At 44.4% G+C, this 20599-nt stretch overlaps 1 protein-coding gene across 2 annotated transcripts; it reads left to right on the top strand.

Annotated features, from left to right (window-relative positions):
- Positions 1-789: 789 nt before the first annotated feature.
- On the top strand, positions 790-20343 carry RLF (RLF zinc finger). Of its 2 annotated transcripts, none has more exons than XM_015883407.1 (8): positions 790-942; positions 5449-5603; positions 10192-10273; positions 11866-11998; positions 13055-13257; positions 13510-13646; positions 14542-14683; positions 15193-20343. In XM_015883407.1, exons 1-8 carry the CDS (start codon positions 790-792, stop codon positions 19894-19896), a joined length of 5709 nt encoding a protein of 1902 aa, XP_015738893.1. In that variant the 3' UTR covers positions 19897-20343. The 2 variants fall into 2 exon arrangements, with proteins under 2 accessions (XP_015738893.1, XP_015738894.1); XM_015883408.1 differs by having other exon boundaries at positions 792-942; positions 13096-13257.
- The last annotated feature ends 256 nt before the right edge of the window (positions 20344-20599 follow it).

Raw genomic sequence — 20599 nt, 5'->3', positions numbered from 1 at the left:
CAATATTACACAACTTTTACCCTCCCCCGGCTCCAAACCCTGACCCACAGATCTCGGACCCACGGAAGGAGCTGGATCCGGACCCGTGGCCATATAACACTGCTCACTCTCCTACCACTGCCCCCTCCCTCCCCAACCCCGGCCTGTGGGCGACCTCAACGCCGGCCTACACCACATCTCTGCCCCTAGGAGTGCCCGACAGCGCTCCACATCGGCTGCCTCAGCTCTGTGCCCCACAGCTCCGTCCTGGGCCCCTCCCGGAGAGTCACAGGGAGCTGGCTGCCGTATATTGCCGAGCTGAATACGGCCTCAAACACAGGGAAACCCCCATAGCCACCCAATATGGGGACGCCCCCATAGCCACCACTCAATATGGGGACGCCCCCCCTGCGGCCTTCACACACCGTCACCCAAACAGGCCTCAAACCCCCCCCCGCCTGCGGCCTTCACACCCGAACAGGCCCCAGAGCCCCGCCCACCCCCGGTGGCCTTCACACCCGACCGGATCCCGGCAGGACCATCCTCCACGTTTAATTTCCGTGCACAAATACCTCCCGGATCGCGGCCGTTCCGCCCTTAGAGCTGCGGGGCTCCGACCTGAAGCCCCGTCAGATCCGCACTGACCCCACACCACAGCGAGACACTTCCGGATGTACCCGGAAGGGCTTGTCCCTCACCCCCGTCCGCTATTTCCGGTCACGTGAGGCGTCACGTGCCGCCGTCCCGGGCCGCTGAGGTCGGCGGCGCCGTCACGTGATCCGTGCCTACGCGCGGCGGGGCCGATTGCAGATGGCGGACGCTGAGGCCGAGGCGGCTCCGCGGGCCGAGATGGCGCGGCTGGTGGCGGCGCTGCGGGGCCGGTTGTGGCAGCTGCAGACGGAGCTGTGTGAGCAGGAGGTGTCGGAGGCGTCATCACGGGCCTATTGCCGCGGCTTCTGCCAGGTAACGGGCCCTCACTGCGCGCTGCGAGGCTCCGGGAGCGGGGGGTGCGGCGGGTGTTGGCGGAGCACGGCCGGGATAACGGCGTTCGTATGGCGCTGTTGTGGTGCGGCCTTGTGGGTGCGGGGCCTCGGGGCGGTGATGGGGGGATGTTGTGAGCTCGGAACGTGAAACGGCGCCGTGTGGGTGTCAGAGCGGCCGCGATGTGTGTCCGGGTCACTGCGCTGCCAGCCCGAGCTCTGCTCCGAGCGGTGCTTTAATGCCGGTGTGACGGGAATGAGCGATTCCTGAATGGGAGCATTCACTGCTTACCCTTGGTTACCTGTGGGCATTGCTGCTTTGTGCCATAGCGATCTGTGCGGTTAATGAGTTATTCCATCCTGAACGACATCGGTTATGGAGAGCTGTGTGCTTACATCATCTGCTTGTTGGATTTAAAGCCCAGCCTGTTCGCTGCTGCGCTCACCCGGCCTTTATTTCGGAATGGATGGGCAGCACCAGCTGCTCGCTGCGGCCAACAGCCTCGTGGGGGGCTGAAATGTGGTGTTGTCATCATAGGGTTGTTTGACACCTGTGTGCTCAGCCGTGCTGTGTTATGGGGGGATCGTAGAGTCAGTCAAAGGCCTGTGAGATCATCCAGTCCAACCATCCACCCACCGCAGTGCTGCCCATGGAGCTCGGTGCCACCTCCCCACGGTTATGGAACACCTCTGGAGATGGTGACTCCACCACTCGCTGTGCAGCCTCTGCCGTTGCATCACTGCTGATTTGGAGATCTTCATAGTAATACCCAACATGACCTTCCTCTGGTGCAACTTGAGGCCATCACATCCTACCACTGTTACCCAGGAGCAGAGGCCAACCCCCACCTCCCCTTAACAAGGTAGTGGTAGTCTCCCCTGTAATCTCAGTGTGGTCTCTCCTGAGCTCCTCTTCTCGGATGGACCCATCTATTTCCCTCAGCTGTTCCCCATTGCTGTGCTTCAGACCCTTCACAGCTCTGTTCCCTTCTCTGCGCACACTCCAGATCCTCCATGTCTTTAACACACTGAGGTGCAGCCCAAGCAGTGCCAGCATAGAGGGATGGTCTCCTGCTGTCTGCACTGCTGCTGACACAGCCATGATGCCATGGGGCTCATGGGGCACCCTGCTGGCTCATGTTCAGCTGTGTCACCAGCACCCCCAGGTCCTTCTCTGCACAGCTGTTGGCTGCAGTGCCCCAAGCCTGTAGCACTGCGTGGGGCTGTTGTGACCAAAGTGCAGCACTCAGTCTCATTGAAGCTCATCCCATCAGTCTTAGCCCAGCAACCATCCTGCCCAGGTCTCTCCATAGCACTTTCCTACCCTCATGCAGATTGATGCTTCCCCCAGCTTCATGCTGTCTGCAAACTTACTGAGGGTGCTCAGCATTTACCACAGCTGGAAAGGTTTGTTAGGTTCTGATATTCATGCTTTGCAAGCTTCAGGGTGTGGTTCACACATAGTGCAGTTTATGTCCCAAGTTGTGTGTGCACTGAGATTTGTGACATGGAAATCTCTGTATGTGTTACTTGTGCCTCGTTTAAGGCTTTGCAAAAATCACCTCCAATGCTGTTTATTGCAGCAGATATTGTCAAGATGACCAATGCGTGTATTCATTTGGTCACCCAGAATAAACTTGTTGAGTGCTGTCATCAGTTTTGGATAGTTCTAATTGTCATAATTGTTCTCTTAGAGATCCAGGGGAGAACCTGCAGTTGTTGGGCTCTCACCCAGCCAATGGGGTGTGGGTTTGTGATGTTGTTGTGCTGTCAAACTGCTGTGGGAGGGGATGGTTTTACATCAGTTTCCCCTTCTAACTGGGGATGCTCGTGGATATGGCATGGAGTCTTGTCATAAGCTCATTGAACTGCTGCAGGTCTTGCCTAGAGAGAAACTCATTTCAGTTGTGTTTAAGTAGGGTCTGGAGGTGAAGCTATGGTGAGAGCCATTAAAATACTTCAAGGTTTCTCATCCTGTGGGTACATCTGGCACTGTGGGAGCAAGTGACGCTGTCAGGTCACAACAGATGGTGAACCAAGTAGCACCCAGACAGCTCTGTGCAAGGGGAAGCAGTGTTGGTGATGCAGAAACTTGTGCTGCTTTCCTGCAGTTGTTAATGGGAGCAATGTCTGGTGATATTGTCTTCTTGGTCACGTACCTCTTGGGCAGGAGGGGAAGATGAGTGTTCAGGATGACACAACTAAGTGTCTCGACACCTAAATAGTGGGTTGGTTCTGCAGCTGTTGTGATGGACTGCACGTTATGAGGAACAAGTCTGTTGGGGTAAGTCTGTATGTACACAGACACCAACTGGTAGGATCAGGTTGTGTGCATGAGGACCAGGATTGGTGAGGCAGAGTGTGTATCACCTCAAAGAATCTCATCTGCTGATCCTCAGTGCCAGTTGGGTTGGTGAAATCATTGGAGGACTTTCAGCTGTGATCAGGTCTGTTAAAGAGGAGATATCTTTATTTATGTTAAACTCCAAGCTGTTGTGAGAAGTGCACCTATGCCATGCAATGCTGCAATACCTGCTTGGGGATCAGTGCAGAACTGAGGGCCTGGGTCAGTCTGTGGGTTGTGCTGTAGGTGGATGGTTGTGGCCTCTGTTGTCTGCAGGGCACTCTGGTTACATCTGTAACTGTAGTCAAAGGAAAGAGGATGTAGCGATGGCTTCAGTGTGTATCTGTTCCAGGGAAAGTTTGTGTCATTGGCTACTCAAAGAATTGCTGACTTGAGATGACCTCAGTTGTAAGATAGCTTTAACAGGAAGGGTCTGGTGTTCACTAGTAAACTCTTGGGAAACATTGTAGAGTGTTTGACAGGCCCTGTATTGCTGTAGAATCATAGTGTCACTGAATTGGTTGAATTGGAGAGGACGTTTAAAAGCCATCCAGTCCAACTCCCAGCAGTGAGTAGGGACCCCCACAGCTCCGTGTGGTGCTCAGAGCCCCTCCAGCCTGAGAATGATGTACATGCCTGTCATAGCCAAGTACTAAATTGGGTAAGTTGCTGTTAATGGATGTACTTTTAGACAAGTACAGCGATCAGGATATTCTATTTCTGCAGTCACTATAACGATAGGCTCCTAGCAGGGTTTCTAAATAGATGATTTCATGATAGTCATCAATCACTTGAGTATCTCAAGGAATTACAGCTTGACAGCCTTTGTAATTCTTCTGATGTCTTATTTCATTTATTAAATCCTTCACCAGTTTCTTAGAGAGGCACTTACACTAATAAACAATCATTAGCAACTCGTTGCTTTTGTTAATGAGTTTTGTCTGGTTTTTAAGGGTGGTTTCTGTAAACTTCCAGCCTCGTTAAAACTGTTAACATTGTGGTTTGGGTTAGTTTATACTTGAATTCAATACAGGGTTTGTTACTGAGATCTTGGAGAATAGCTTGCAAAGCAGTCTTAATTTTAGTGTTTCCATAGATTTTATTGTTGAACATCACACGTGGTTGTGCTGGTTGAGTGGATGCCTACATTAAATTTGACCCTAGGACTGTCAAGGAATAGTTAGATCACTGACACAGCATTGAGCAGTGCACAGAACAGCATGGAGCTGGCTGTTTATTTCTTGCTATGTTGAACGCTTTAGGAGTTTCTGGCCACTGTAATGACTGCATTTATTTTAACAAGCTCACCATCGTTCCTGTTTAGCAGTGTCCTGTCACAATCTGATGTAACCACTTGACCAAACACCCCTATGACAACTGAACTTTTCCCATACAGCCTTGGCCCTGAGGACTGCCCAAAGCCCAACACTGTCACCTTTTTTTTCCACTTTGCATCTGACCTTAATGTTGGTGCCTGGTTTGGGCTGGAGGAGGTTGTGGTTGATCAGAACACCAGCTGCATGGCTGTAGGGTGCCTGCCTTCAGAGAGGAGGTGCTGCCTGGAAGCAGGACTGTGCTGCCCTCAGCTCAGCACACCCTGCCTGCTCTGTGTTATGCAGCAGTTGGTAGGAAAACAACGCACCACTGATTGAAGATTTAAGAAGCTGAGGAAATGCTACTCTTGAAACTTCATTGTTTTCTTAAAGCAGGCTGGATTTTAGGTGACTTCTTCAGTACTGTGTGCCTGTGCCTGGAAAATGGGTGCATGGTGGTGTGATCTGGACTCCGTAGTTCTCTACTGGTGGCCTCATGTTTGTTGTTTTGGTATATGTGTGTCTTTAATATAGTGCAATTGGTAGATGCCTTTAATCTCAGTGTTGGGATGTTGTACTGAGGGATGTGGTTTAATGGGCAGTATTGGTGGTAGGTGGATGGTTGGATTGGATGATCTTGGAGGTCTCTTCCAACCTTGTGCTTCAGTGTTACATTTGTGGATCTGCCTTTGTGCCAGTTGTACAGAAGAAGCCCTCCTTTACACTAAGAATTCACTCTCAGAACTCACCCACCATCCCTACCGCGTATTGCATGTCATTGATAGAGAAAGGTGTACTGTAAGAACTAATCACAAAAACCCATTTCTTTCAGACACTTCTTCACTACGCTGGCAGTCGAGGTGCATCAGAACATATTTTACCCTTTTTGGAAGTATATCGGATCTCCATCCAAAGCTTTGCGAACGCACGGCCTTACTTGACTACGGAATGTGAGGATGTTCTCTTGGTGCTGGGCAGGCTGGTGCTGTAAGTGTTAAGTTGGTACACTGATGTTTTAAAGTCAATGAAATGAAAAGCATAAACAGTACTTTACAAATGAATGGGTGAGTTGTTGAAATACAGCGTAAGACTTAAATTGACAGCTATGTTCAGGATGTATTGTCTTGTTCCTCCACACCTGGGTAGGTGTTGAAGGTATTCAGAAGACTCAGTTCCTTCATAAAGCTTCTAAAAGTTATTTTTTTTTTAGTAGAAAAAGCTTAGTCCTCATTGAACGCAAGCTTTAATGCTAGACTTAAACCTGCATCAGTCTCTGTGCAGTTGCTGTCTTTGTGTGTCCTCCTGCTTGTAGTGCAAGGAAGTTACGAGGAGTTACGTTTCCCTTTCTGAAAGCAGAGTGATTCTTGTAAAGCAGTTCTCCTTTTTGGTCCTGTCTTTATGGTGGAAGCAAAGTTGGAAGTTCTCTAACTTCCTCACAGACACTTTCAAGTGCAGAGATGCTGTTTGTGGTTGAGAAAACCATAGTGTAAGAGGCTTCCAGAACCATCAGTTAATGGCCTTGACCTGGGAAGGAGAGCAGCACACTGGTTGTTCCTTGATGGTGAGGTTTCCTTCAGGGCAGAAGGACAAAGTTTCTGAACCTTGGCTATAAAGCTCGTTGTCAAATATGAGTAGTTTAGTCTTTCAGTAAGCTGACTTGTCTCTGTTATCAGTAGCTGGTCTGTTTTGTGATCTGAGCTCTGGTGTTCTTTTTGAGAAGGCTTTTGCAGTACTTGTTTTGTAATGTATGAACTTGCAATATCAGTCAGCATTTCAGAACCAGATATGCTCATATGATGCTTTTATTTTTAATATTTGGAGTAAAGAGAAAATATGAACTAGCAGTGGTTTATTTTTTTTCTCCTTCTGTCTAGGTGAGAAAAATACATAAAATCAGATTCCTTCTCTCCTGAATTAGTTTATGATCCTCTTCTTGTTTAATTTAAGATGCTAACATGGAAACTGAAGGCTTCCACTGCTAAGTCCTTTAGCTTATGGCTGTCCAACCCAACCTGGGTTGCATTGAGTGAAGAGGGATTGTCTTGGGCCTTGCATATAATATCCCAATGTTGCAAAAAATAACTTGTTTTAATAAAGCATATATTAGAAAGTAAGAGCAACAACAACACCTCAGCACTGACAGGATATGTGACCTTGTAGCTGTGTAGCCAAGCATCAGTGCCTGGTTTGATAGCAGTGGCTGCAGCTCTCAATGAGCTCTCAAGGTGTTGACAGAGATTTCTGATGTAATTTTACTCTTCCTGTGCTGCATCCATGAAAGCATTTGCTGACAAATGGATGTACAGCCAAAGGGTGATGGCATGAATAAGGTGTGACTGTGAAGTGAGGGGTATCTTCCCATGCTAAGAGACATGGTCAGGTTTTTGAGTTGATTTGCAACTCTACACGTTCCTCTTGAAGACTGGCAGGTCATATATTTATGTGGACTGAAAATGGAGTCCCAAATATACAAAAAATTGTTGTATTTTTCAGCAATTTTGAAAACTATTTTCAGATTGCTTTATCAGAATGGAAAGCAGGGCTGTGTGTTTTCCTCTGTTCCAGCCAATGCATCAGAATTCATAAAATCATTTGCCATCACTTGAGCTTGCCATAATTCACATTGGTTTGAAGCTTAACACTGAGTTGATTATTGACCTCAAAGGCATGTTTTGCTCGTTTAAAGGAGTGGTCAAATCCACCCAAAACGTTAAATCCATCCGCCATTTTTAAACCTCAAGTTCTGGCACAGAATTTCCTTCAGTTTCCATAAATGCCTTGATTTCATCCCACAGATTGTAGGATCTTTTTAATGTTTTACCCCAACCCAGCCACCTTCCTTCAGAATAACAAAGAATGGCCCATAAGCAGCATCAGTACTTGTAAGGAACTCCACGAACTGGCAGTAATTCAGTTGCTTGGAGTGATGACATTCACAGCTTTGATGATGATTTCATGGCATTATCCATTTTTATGCTTTAGCAGTTGATTTTTCATGGTGGTATTTCACCAGACATGAGTTGCTGTGGCAATTGCATCCTCTTCTATTAAATTTATAAGTCCCACTGTTTTACCAACCACCATTGAGGCACCATCAATAGCTCTACCAGATCTACTGTCAAGGGTTAAAGAAAATGGCTATAATGTCATTTTTCCTGCTTCAAACAAATCAAGAGATTTAATTGTGTATTTTAATGGCATCAAAGGAAGCCTTTCATTATCAGTACATCCAATGAGAATGGAGCCATGTCCATAGCATCAGTATTTTATTCCTGTCCTTTTGGTTTTTTCTTTGTTCTGTTTCTTTTCTTAATCACTATTCTGCTGGTTCCTACTCATTTAGCTTTAAAAGTTTACCTTCTGTCTTTGTATGTGGGCTCAGTGGTGCCTGGAGTGCAGCTTCTTTCATCCGTCAGGGTGTGACTTGTATACTTAGCTAACTTAGTGGCTGGTGTGGTAGAATCATCGTGTTCTTTTTACAGTTGAGAGGAATCTGAAGAATGAAAGAGACAATGTGTGAGGTCGTGGGTAGTTCTGAGTCACAGGTTGTTAGTTGTGCTGTTTTCCTCACTCTGAGCTCTCCCATCGTATCTTCATATGAGTTTAAATAGGAAGGAGAGTGGAGCTGACGCAGGGAATTAGAGGTGGAAGTTAAGTTCTGTGAGTGAGGAAGAATGTAACGTAAGGTAAGGGATATGGAAGCATGGTGTTGTGATGGCACTTCTGGGAGCTGTCATAGACACAACAGTGTTTTCATTCTCCTTCCCATCATCTCCTTACAAATGATGCTGGTGCAGTGTGAGAATGTTCTGGTCCATTTTCTAACGTTAGAAAATAGAAGGGAAGCTTGGGGTGGTTGTGGTGCTGCTCATGTGCTGTGCAGGGTGGGCAAGTGAGTGTGAAGGAAAAGGAATGGTCCTTGTTGTGGCTCTTGGATGAAATAGGATTGAGGGTGCTCATTTCCACAGCTGCAAAGCACAGGATTATAGAGGTTGGGAGGAGTATCTGCCCAAGCCAGCCCCTGCTGTGAAGGCAGTCATTTGAAAGGGAGTTCAGCATTTCCACATCCTCAGCAAGGTGTTTTATGTGCTTTTTTAACCACTGAAAGAAAGAAGATCTGAATGTCTAAGTAGTAATAACTATGGTTAAAGCAGTTAGTCTGTGTATTGCTTCCAGGAGGAGAGCCCTTGCTTTTCATAGCACCTCTGTGAGTCGGCAGGTGTGGTAGTTTGCTATCTTTGCATGTCTAACACAGCATTATTCTGTCTAATAAACTGTTCTAATTGAATTCACTAACTCAGGTGTACCACTCTGCTGGCTGTCCTTAAGGGTTAATTCAGCTCAGAACACATGCAGAGTAACTTCTGGCTGCAGGTGGACTATTCGTGCTGGTCTCCTAATGCAATTCTCTAATGCAATTAAATTGCTGTCTATAAAAGTGGTGATATAATAATTGTATGTAAATATGAAACATTGGGTTTATTTGGCCCAGAGATGCTCTGCAGAATAAAAGAAAGTGAAGAGTATGTTATGGGTAGAAAGCATGACATGAAGGAGAAACCAAACCCCAAGGCCTTGTTCTTTATCAGAGCAAAGGAGTGTGAACGTTGGACAGCTCTCAATAGAGTTACAGGATGAAAATGTGCCTTTGAATTGTACAGAGCAATGTTAGGAAGAACCAGCAGCATTCTGTTGAGCTGAAGTCAAAGTTGTTCTGCTCAATAGCAATTGACTTTCTCTTTGGGGAGAATAGCAACTTCTGTTGTCCAGTCGTGTCTTTTAATTAACATTTGGGAGAGGAGGTATTAAGCAATAATTAACATGAATTAGAACTCTTAAATGATGTAGGTCTAACCTAGAGCAATTATTCGGTGTCTTTGTTGTATGGGAGACCTGGACTGATTTTCTTTCTCAGTATTGATGTGAACTGTGGGAGCTTCTTTGCTGTACGACAGCCCTGTGGTTTCTCTAGGCATTGCATTGTGGTTGATGTACGTAGTTTGACCTGGTGACTTTGTTCTGTGCAGCACTTGGAGTTTATGTTGTCGGTGTGCTCAGTGTAAGGTTAAATAACCCCATTTGTGAGCAGTGTAGGCCATAGTCTTACTGCTTTGTCTCCAAAGAAACCGGCCAGTGTTAATCAGTACTTACCCCTGAAATAAAAACAAATGTTCTAAATGTGTACAGTCATTTCCTTGTTGTTTTTTTCTCCTTAAAATAGGCATTAGCTTGATGGCCTATATGAAAGAACATCAATTAGGTCTGACTTTCTCCTCCATTTCAGAAGATTAGGAATTCTGTAGTATGAAGTTCCCAAGCTGCACTGAACAGACTTCCTGTCTGATTACAGCCGTGTTATCCCAGGAAGGTTGTGCACAGTGAGGAGGAATACACCTCTGTATTGACAACTGATGCCTGATTCTGGGCCTGATGTTGGCCTTTAATCGATTTATGCAGTCAAATGTATTTCAGTGTTATTGTCACTCGTCTGTTAAGTAATGTCTGTCACAAATGTTATCTATCATAAGAGCAGGAGTTGTTTGGGTACTTGCTTACTTGCCTCTTCCTTTTCCAGGAGTTGTTTTGAGCTACTCCTTTCAATTCCTGAAAGTGAATTGCCACATGAGGTGTGGGTAGAATTCCATCAGTCCATACAGGTAAGTGTTCTGAATTTCTCTTTTTTCCCCAATTTTGCATATTTTTTAATATATATCTTCCTTTAAAAAAAAATAAAGTAATCCTTATTCAGTCTTGACTCGCGTTTGATAACATATTTTAATAAGAAACGCATACAGCACTCTATGTATTTTAATTCAATTTAGCATGTGGTCTCAGGGGTGAGTAGAGCTGTCCTAGGGAAGAGTTGCCGTTAGGGAGACACCTTGTTCACATTGGTTGTTTGGATCACTGAATGCCATCACCTGAGGGCTGCAGTCTTTTCATAGTACAACTTCAGCCTTGCTCAAGTTGATGGCTGTGTGATATTTTTGTTCTGTAGTTACATCTTGCTGCAGGGGAGGCAGCAGATGATGTGTGTTTGAGTCTAAGGCAGCAGCTTCTGGCTCATATGGAACATGAAACACAGTAGCAGGGAGGGGCTTGGGATGAATATCACTAAGAGGCAGCAAACCTCAGCTACTGCAGTATGATGCTCAAAAATGTACTTGTATCTTCTTTGGCACTTGTGAATTGGAAAGTGCTTTCTGGGTATAACGCATACCTGTCTGTAGATAAGTTTGTGTATTCAGGAGTTGTCTTTTGTGTGTGTTTCTTATGGAACTGCAGAGCTCAAAACTCTGTAATCCAGGTTCTTTCTCTGATAAATAGTTCCCGAAAGGGATATTTGAGTCATGCTGCTATATGTAATGCATGCTGAGAACTAGTGACTTCCTAAAGCCATCTCTTGCAGTATTGCTGCATTAAGCATGTGTAAGCTTCTGAACCTGGAGGTTGAGCTCATTTTGCCACCCACGTTATTCTCCCCTTTTCCATATTGTAACAAGTTAGTTGTGGAGATGCTATGGGAGTCTGAAAGCCTTTCTTTGTCTCTGTTAGCAGCACTGACTGCTCTCATGTCAGCCACAGCCTGTTGTCACAGGGCATGTTCAGGTTGATCAAGTATTACTTGCTCAAGTAAGTCCTTTCTATTTCTAGTCCCACTGTTGTTACATCCTACAGAGGTAATGCTTTTTGTTACAGACCAAGTTGCAGAGCAGAGGGTTTTTGCTCATGTAAAATTATGCAGCTGGTGTGTTATGTGAGGAAGGTGGTTGCAATGAGTTTTGTAGTACGTGCATCTTTCTCTTGTCCTTTTTCATTATTGAGTCTTCATGCAGTTCTTGCTGAGAGTGATTTTCTCACGGATTTGCAGGGATGCTCGGCCTCCTTGAAGAGCCTCATGCTCTTCATGAGTCTGTCAGTCACTAGAAAACAAAGCTATCCAGGTGGTGAATGGGTCAGTATAAACTTAAAACTGGACACAGGCTTTGGTGGTGCGGTAGTACTTGTTTATCCGTTATAGATAAGGCATGGGGATGGAACTTGATCCTTGAGGTCCCTTCCAGCCCAAGCCATGTTCATGAGAAAGGATGCTATGTTGTGAAAAGCCCAGTGCAAGGACCTCAGAGCAGTAATGGCTCTGAAGAGCATTGTAAAATAAGTAGAATTCAATGAAATACGAAGATATGTAATTAAAAATTACCTGATTTTAATGTTTAACAAAGACTTTGATTTATTTCTATTCTTTCAGGATTCACATGATGCTTTGCTGGAATTTGGGAACAACAACCTCCAAGTACTGGTGGACATCACAAGGGAAGGAGTATGGAAAAATCCAGTTCTTATGAAAATCCTGTCCCAGCAACCTGTAGAAACAGAGGAAGGTAAGCAGGAGGTGCTGGCAATGAGGTGGGGTTGTTAAGAAGTAACTCAGCCCACTTTTGGTGGGGAAACAATGATTTGACATCAGTAAGGAGTTACAGTTCCAATTGCTTTGTGCAGGATGTGTGTGCTGTGTATTCGTGTGTTGCTGAGTTCTGTTTATGGTTGAAACTTTCTCCCTGGCACACTGAATAGTGTATCCTCACTGCCAGATCTGCACTGAAGCTATGCTACAAGTGTCATTAATAGGAATGCTTTCAAAAGGAATTCTTTTTTTCCACTAAAATAAGAGTTTCTGCTCCCTAAGTTGTTTGGCTGCAGAACGCTGATCCTTATGTGTGCCATGTAAGAGTGTGTCAGGAATTCCATCACTTCTCTGATTCATCAGACAGTTTGTTCCTGGATTTTTGTTCATGATTCTATGCAGTATAAGAGCACACTGACTTCTTCCTCCCAATTATCAACGGTCTTTTGAATCTTGAGTAGATCTGGAGACTGTCAAGCTGTCTTTTTTTAGATGTTGATGACTTGGGAATAATCTCATTTCCATCCTGAACCATGTTTCTGCAGCTGGGGCAAAGTACGTGCTGCGTACCTCAAAAGAGAATCAAACTATGCACCAAGATTTTCAGTCAGGTGTCTTGAACCAATGTAAAAATGGCTTTAATTCCTAATGCAGCTCTTTTGTGGCTTTGAACTTCACTGACTGGATTTTGCTGGCTAATTACAGGGAAGTCATTAAGAGTTACACTCGTAATATTGAAGGAGCTTGCAGTCTCTTGAGGTGACTGGTTGTATTTGGTTGACCCAGACCAAAAGGCTGATGTGTGTCAGGGATTGGTTTTGAAAAGTACCCCCACTGCCATTTCCTATAGCCCAGCATTCCCTCCTTCCTGAGCTGTTGGGATTTTGTGTGGGAGAAAATGCTCCATTTGCTGCTGTTCCTTTTTATCACCATGTCGCACAACGTCCTAATGAACTCTGAGTGCAGGGAGGCAACTTCAGGGAGGTGCCAGCTGTGAATTGATGCATTCTCAAAGGCTTTTTTCTTTCCCTAGCTAATAAATTGATTACACGAGAAGGGCCTTCCTTTCTGCAGATGCGAATAAAACATTTGATGAAGTCCAACTGCATCCCGCAAGCCACTTCCTTGTCAAAGCTGTGTGCAGATTCTCCAGATATTGCAAACGTTGCATCTTTTCGCCAAGCCTACATCACGTGTGTGTGTTCTATGCTGCCTAACGAGGACTCCATTAAGGAGGTTAGTAAATCACAATCTCTCTTTATTGGGTGCTTATCTGTGCAATACTGAAAACTGAAGCTGAAGGAGTGTAGCAGCTGAGTTCCAAAATATCTAATGAGTTATTGGAGGTGACAGTATTAACTGTCATCAAAGTAGGTAAGTGTGTGAGTTCTGCGAGACAGTGTTTTGTTTGTGTGCTTAAGACAGCTTCCTTTGACTGGGTAAACATGTATTTGTCTTCTAAGTATGCTCTTAATTTATTTTCTTTAGATTGCGAAGGTGGATTGCAAAGAAGTACTGGACATCATATGTAATCTGGAGTCTGAGGGGCAAGAAAACACTGCGTTTATTCTTTGTACAACATACCTTACTCATCAGCTTCAAACAGCAAACGTGTATTGCTCTTGGTAAGTAATACATATTACTGCTGCTTTTCATTCTACTTAGTGACTTTTGTGTGAGAGAATTAAGCTAATAAAGTACAGAAACTACATAGTGGAAGTGAATGCATCTTTAACTTGAGAAATATATCAGGCTAAAATACTTGTTTAGATAACTTACAGCAAAATAAATAAAAACTACCATTATTGACAGTATTGCCTACTAAACCACATTTCTCAGTGCCACCTCCCTGTGGTTCTGGAACATCCCTGGGCAGCTGTGCCACCGCTATGCTGCCCTCTCAGTAAAGAAGTACTTCATATTTGTATGGAGCTTTGTGTTGCAGTTTATTTTCCTGGTTGCCCCCTGTTTTGTTGCAGCACACAACAGAAAAGTGACCAGTCCCATCCATTTGACTCCTGAACTCCAGATATTTGTAAATCTCAGAGATTTAGAGTCTTAAAGCACCGGGGAAGAGTTGTATCATTGGAATGCGGATGTCAGCAGCTATGCTTCATGCCCTGCGGGAGAGCTGTATTGTGACTCATTGTGCCCAGTTTGAGTTTCTGTCTAAAAAGTTAAGACTCTGTGATTGTGATTGTGGCTTTTATTTTTTTCTTGGCTATAAAGGGAGTTTAAGCAATTTATTCAACTCTAGATGTCTGTATTAAACAAAATAAATCCTCTTGTCTTTACCCGCTGAATAACAGGAGACAAACTGTTTTCGTCCAATGTGCGTATGGAAGCAAGGCACAGTAAACTGTTCTTGTCAGCATTTCTAGGAGATAAAGACCTGATGGAAGAGTGCAGTGTTTTTTGTTTACACTTATATTATCCTGCCATCAACACTAAGTTGTGTAGACTCCATGCAGGTTGTGTATATCAGCAACGTGCTTATGTTCTGTTTTTAATTCTTTGCAGGGAGCTGACGCTTTTCTGGAGCAAATTGCAGAGAAGAATAGATCCTTCTTTAGATTCCTTCTTGGAGAGATGTCGTCAATTTGGCATCATTGCCAAGACTCTACAGCATTTATTTTTCTTGATAAGAGTCATACAGTCTGAAGTAAGTATCCTTCATTCCAGAGGCATTAAATGCAAATGGAATTGTTTCATTTGGAGCAGTGACAGGGGAGGGCCAGCTCCCGGGGCAGCAGGTGCAGACTCAAGCTGTTGGAGCTCAAGGAGTGTTGGGTCACTGCTCTCAGATGCATGATCTGGTTTTTGTGTGGTGGTGTGTGGAGCTGGGGGTTGGACTCAGGGATCCTTTGGGACCCTTCCAACTTGAGATATTCTATGATTCTGTGCTCTGACATCTAAACTGGTTAGTGTGAATCCTCCACAGAATGCACTAAATGTGAGATGGATCCCCTCACTGAGCAGGTTCATTATATAAAGTAACTTAAAATATTGTAGGTGATGCTGGTGAACTCAGGGTTGCAACACTCAGAAGACTGAATGCGTTCTGAGTCTATTGGATGCTATTGTCATGTAGTTCTTTCAGAGGACAGCTCTGGAATGCATGTATGTATCAAAAGAAAATAACAGTTGTGGCTATCTGTTTGTTTTTAACAGGCAGAAGAAGCAGGACTTGCTGTGTCTGTTCTTTTGTGTGTGAGAGCCCTTCAGATCAGATCGAATGGAAGCGATGAAATGAAGACATCGGTGTGTAAAACAATAGCATGCCTTTTACCAGAAGACCTTGAAGTTCGGAGAGCTTGTCAGCTCACTGAATTTTTGTTGGAGCCAACTTTGAGTGGATTTAATATGTTGGAGGAGCTCTACATGCAACCAGATCAAAAGTTTGATGAAGAAAATGCACTGGTTCCAAACTCGCTCCGTTGTGAGCTGCTGTTAGCTTTAAAAGCATATTGGCCATTTGATCCTGAATTTTGGGACTGGAAGACTTTAAAGCGACATTGCCTTAAACTTTTAGGGAAAGCAGGTTCTGATTCTGAGGATGATGCAAGCTGTAATATGTCAATCAACGAAACGGACATGTTAGAAACGTTCTTCAGTGATTATGATGAGGCGAAAGACCACAAATATTATGATGGAAAAGACCCAATAAACTACCACAAAGAAAAAGCAAGAGTGAAAAAACCAATTGGTTCTTCAGAACGATACCAGAGATGGCTTCAGTACAAATTTTTCTGTGTGCTTTGCAAAAGGGAATGTATAGAGGCTAGAATACTGCATCATTCTAAAATGCATATGGAAGATGGCATTTACACGTGTCCAGTCTGTACAAAAAAGTTCAAGAGAAAGGAATTTTTCGTACCACACGTAATGGAACACGTTAAGATGCCACCTAGTAGAACACACAGACCGAAAAAGAAAATAATACTGAAAAAAGAGAGATCACCACAAAAGATAGCAGCTCCCGTCAGCCCCACTTCGACATCTCAGGAGAAGTCCCATCAACCAGAGCTCTCCGAAGACTTTGGGAATGATACACAGGAATACGTCACATTCAGCCAACTGGAGAATTGCCAGCTACAAGACAGAGACATCTACCCGTGTCCTGGAACAGATTGTTCCAGAGTATTTAAACAGTTCAAATATTTAAGTGTGCATCTGAAAGCTGAGCATCAAAACAACGATGAGAACGCGAAGCACTACTTGGATATGAAAAACAGGAGGGAAAAGTGCGCTTTCTGTCGCCGACACTTCATGACATCCTTTCATCTGCGGGAACACGAGCGTGTGCACTGTGGACCTCAACCCTATATGTGTGTGTCAATGGACTGCTATGCCAGATTTGGGTCAGTTAATGAGCTTCTTAATCACAAACAAACTCATGAAGATCTTCGTTATAAATGCGAGCTAAACGGTTGTAACATTGTTTTCAGTGACTTGGGGCAACTTTACCACCACGAGGCGCAGCACTTCAGGGATGCTTCATATACCTGCAACTTCTTTGGTTGCAAAAAGTTTTATTATTCAAAAACTGAGTTTCAGAATCACCTTGCAGTGCACAATATTGCGGTGTCCAATGGGGAAGTGAAGCAAACGGTGAAACTTGAAGAATCTCAATTGCTCGAACAATCTGAAAGTTCCCATCAGAATGAAACGTTGGATTCCACAGGATCAGAGGAGATCCCCCAGATTAAAGAAGAAGCTCTCTCTGATAGTGAGGATCTAGATAGTGAAAGTAATTGCAGTCTTCACTGTGGAAACCGCAGCGGGACTGCTTCAGTGAATGAAGGCCAGGTCCCTCCTTTACTGATTGAAACACTGGCTCACGGTCAGACAGTTCCAGGCTTTCTCATGTCCCAGGAAGGAGTCTTCCATTCAGCAGATGTGAAACAGCAGTGTTCCGATGCAGCAGTTTGCTTTGATGAAAAGAAATTTTCCTGTGGCTTCGAAGGCTGCTGTTCTGCACACAAGAACTCCAGAAGTGTGCACAAACACCTCCGCAGGGCTCATCCGTATAACTTCAAAGGTAAAAAAGGTATGGAAGTGAAAACTAAAGACGTTCTTGATCTGTTGAATGATGCTCCCGAAAGTCAGTCCCCTACAGACGACAGTACAGAGTTAGGTCATAAGTCAGACAGAAATACTGACTCTCCAGAAAACTCATACTGTAATATAAATGCTAAAGGAAACAACAGCTTCAAGGAAGAAACATATCCTTCTTCTCCAGAAACATCTTTTTATGACAGTTCTAGAGAATCAAATATTGAAGATAACATGTTGGAACTCATGTTAGGCTTAAAACATCTCAGTTTAAAAAACTCTAACATTCAGAGTTCCTCAAGAAGTAAGCGTGTTTTGGGCTCTTTACAGTCCTGCTCATCTAGAGACACGAAGTGCCCAGAGTCAGGAGTCGATGCAACTACCTCAAAGCTTCAGTTCCAAGAGCAGCAAGATAACTTGCCCAGCCAGTACCTTACTCAGCTGGCAGCTAAACCGTTCTTCTGCGAATGCCAGGGATGCACGTGTGAATTTGTGACAAGAGAAGCTCTCTTAATGCATTATGTTAAAAAGCATAACTATTCCAAGGAAATGGTTCTACAGCTAAATATGTTCCAGCATCGGTACTCGCCTTTTAAGTGTCATATTTGCCAAAGATCATTTACGAGAAAAACACACCTTAGGATTCACTATAGAAACAAGCATCAGATTGGCTGTGAGCAGGTGGCTCATAAGGTGTGTTCTGGTGAAAAAATGGATCATGTTGGCTTGTGTTCAGACAATGTGCATAAAAACAGCGCTGTTTCAACACCTGTCTGTCCAACCAAGGTTGAATATGTTGACCGATCTGAACAGCGGTGCCATCCTAAAAAGGAGGAGTGTAGTTCTGAAACAGATCTGGAGTCCGGTGAGGAAATGGATGGTAACATAAGGAAATCATCTAAAATAGCAACTCTGGATGGCCATAGGGAAGAACTGGAAGCAAGGGAAGGGAGAGGAAGTAAAAGAACGGTTGCTAAAGGAAACTTATGTTACATACTGCATAAGTACCACAAACCATTTCATTGCATACATAAAAGCTGCAACTCTGCGTTTACAAACCAGAAAGGTTTGATTCGCCATTACAGGACTGTTCACCAGTATAATAAGGAACAGGTTTGCTTAGAAAAAGACAAAGCAGGATCAAAAAGGGAACTTGTCAAATGTAAAAAAATATTTGCATGCAAACATAAAGAGTGTGGTAAGCGTTTTTTCTGTTCTAAAGACCTCGCTAAGCATTGTAGTGACTTCCACAATGAACAGTTGGATGACCAAAAGCTGCTTGCTGGGACTGAATCTGTAAGGTTTGCTTGCAATCAAGCCCAGTGCCCTGCTGTGTTTTGTACCTTCCCTGAGCTGAAACAGCACCTCATAGAAGAACACGCCAATGGAGAGAAAATAAACAAGGATTTTGAAATCCATTGCGACCTCAATGGCTGTAATCGGATTTTCACAAACTACAGCCACTATTCTCAGCACGTTTATTTCCGACATAGTGAATATTACAATGATCTCTTTGGGAATCAGAAAGAGGAGCAAGATAATCATGACAAAAGTAAAGGTGGGCAAGGTTGTGTGAGAGGCGGTTTTGGTCTAAGCAAGCAGATTAGGAAGGAGATAAAAGAGAAACCGAAAAGACCTAGCAGGAGTAAAGATAAGCATTTGCTTACTTTCAAAACTAAAGAGGAAGCCTTGCAAATGTGTCAGGAGAATTCTAACCAGACCCAGTACCCGTGCATGGTTGTGGGATGTCTGTCTGTTGTCAAGTTGGAAAGCAGTATATTGAGGCACTATAAACGCACACACCAGATGACCAACGTGTACATAGAGCAGAGGCTTCAGAATCTTGTTCTTTGCGTTAAATGCGGCACAATGACTGAAAAGCGGTCCTGCTCTGAGCCGGCTTCAGACATGGATAAAAAAGATGTGGAAGTGAAAGAGGAGAAACCGGCTGATCCTGAATGTCCGCAGGAAACGGAGAAGTCTCTTGTTTCAAACACCGACTGCCAGCATCAGGATGTGAGCAGCGAGGAGCAAAATCGATGTCCGTCAAGTAGTGAGAGCTTCAATACGAGTGCCTTTACGTATTCGGGCACTTTAGACTGTAACCACGGTTCCAAAAGCAGCTGTTTGGAAGAGCATAATGTCAGGGAGTCGGTCGCGGGGAACACTGAAGAGCTTTCTGAAAACAGTGAAAAAGAAAATAGCTCTTGTTTATCTGGTTTACAATTAGAACTGCCAAGGGAGAAAGAAACAGAAGGCTGCGATAATAGCGCAGTTAATCAGAACGCCAAAAGAAATGCGGTTTTTGCTGCAAAAGACAAATTTCAGAAGCCTCCCGTTTCCAGACCGTTTGATTTAAAGACTTATAAACCAATGGGGTTTGAGTCTTCATTTCTAAAATTCATTCAGGAAAGTGAGGGAAAAGATGATGACGACGATGATGATTTTGATGAGGTGGTGGAATGGGAGTCCCCTGAGCAGCTGCCCGTAGACAGAGCATTGCAGAATGAGGGGGAGGGTCAGAAGGACTCCCCACCAAATAGCTGCACGAGTGGCGACAAAAGCGTCATCGTACCCCAAAGTGATGACGGGCAGCTCGCAGAAATGCAGCCCTTGTTGGCAGAGCCCTCGTCTGCCCCTTCTTTAGAAAACCTGAGGGCAATCTTGGACAAGGCGCTGACGGGCTGCGGAGACCTTGCCTTAAAGCAGCTCCATTACTTAAGGCCTGTAGTTGTTCTTGAAAGATCCAAATTTTCCACTGCCCTTATAGATTTATTTCCGACAAAAAAGGCAGACGAGCTCTGCGTGGGAAGTATGTGAGCAGTTCTGCTCGGAGCAGCTTGCCTGCACTGCTGCTAATGGGGAGAATTCACGTCAGAGCAGTAGCTGTCACAGATCACACTCTTTAGGTTAGTTTAGACTGTTTAATTACATGAATGTATAATATCTGTCAAAAGCATTGGCCAAGTTAATTTAGCTCCCTCCTCTCCCCCCCCCTTCCTTCCTTTTTGTTTCTCTCCGATGGACTGCTGATTTTGGTGCTATTTAACACATCAGAGTACTGGAGGCTTCCTCCTGCAGCGTACATGTGCATGACTGTGTATGGAACAGTGCTGGGGTACCAGGGTTTGGGGCGATGGAGTTGACTTGAATGTGCACCCGAGGGTGCTTTGTGTAACATATTGTACACTACAGCATCTTATATTTTTTGAGTTATGAGTTTCAATAAATTACAATTTTTCACCCATTTATTTACTGTACAGTAAATCCTTAGTGTGGCCTTGTTTCTTTGACTTGGGGTTGGGGGTGTCTGAAATAAAGCATCCTCCTAAAGTGCATGTATTGCTGCAGCATCACCTCTCCTTCCAGTGAGTGCTTGCCTTTATGTCAAACTTCCAAATCATTTATCATTTAAAAAACATGATTGAGTTTGCATTTCTTATGTGGTTTATATGTGTTCTGTTGGAAATCCGTGTTGCCTAAGAATTCTGTTTCTACGTGAGCTGCTGCTGATGCACCAGGA

This window comes from Coturnix japonica, chromosome 23 (assembly GCF_001577835.2).
Source record: "Coturnix japonica isolate 7356 chromosome 23, Coturnix japonica 2.1, whole genome shotgun sequence".
NCBI classification, from domain to species: domain Eukaryota; kingdom Metazoa; phylum Chordata; class Aves; order Galliformes; family Phasianidae; genus Coturnix; species Coturnix japonica.
Note: the sequence above shows the minus strand (reverse complement) of the source record. Positions and strands in the feature narration are given on the sequence as shown.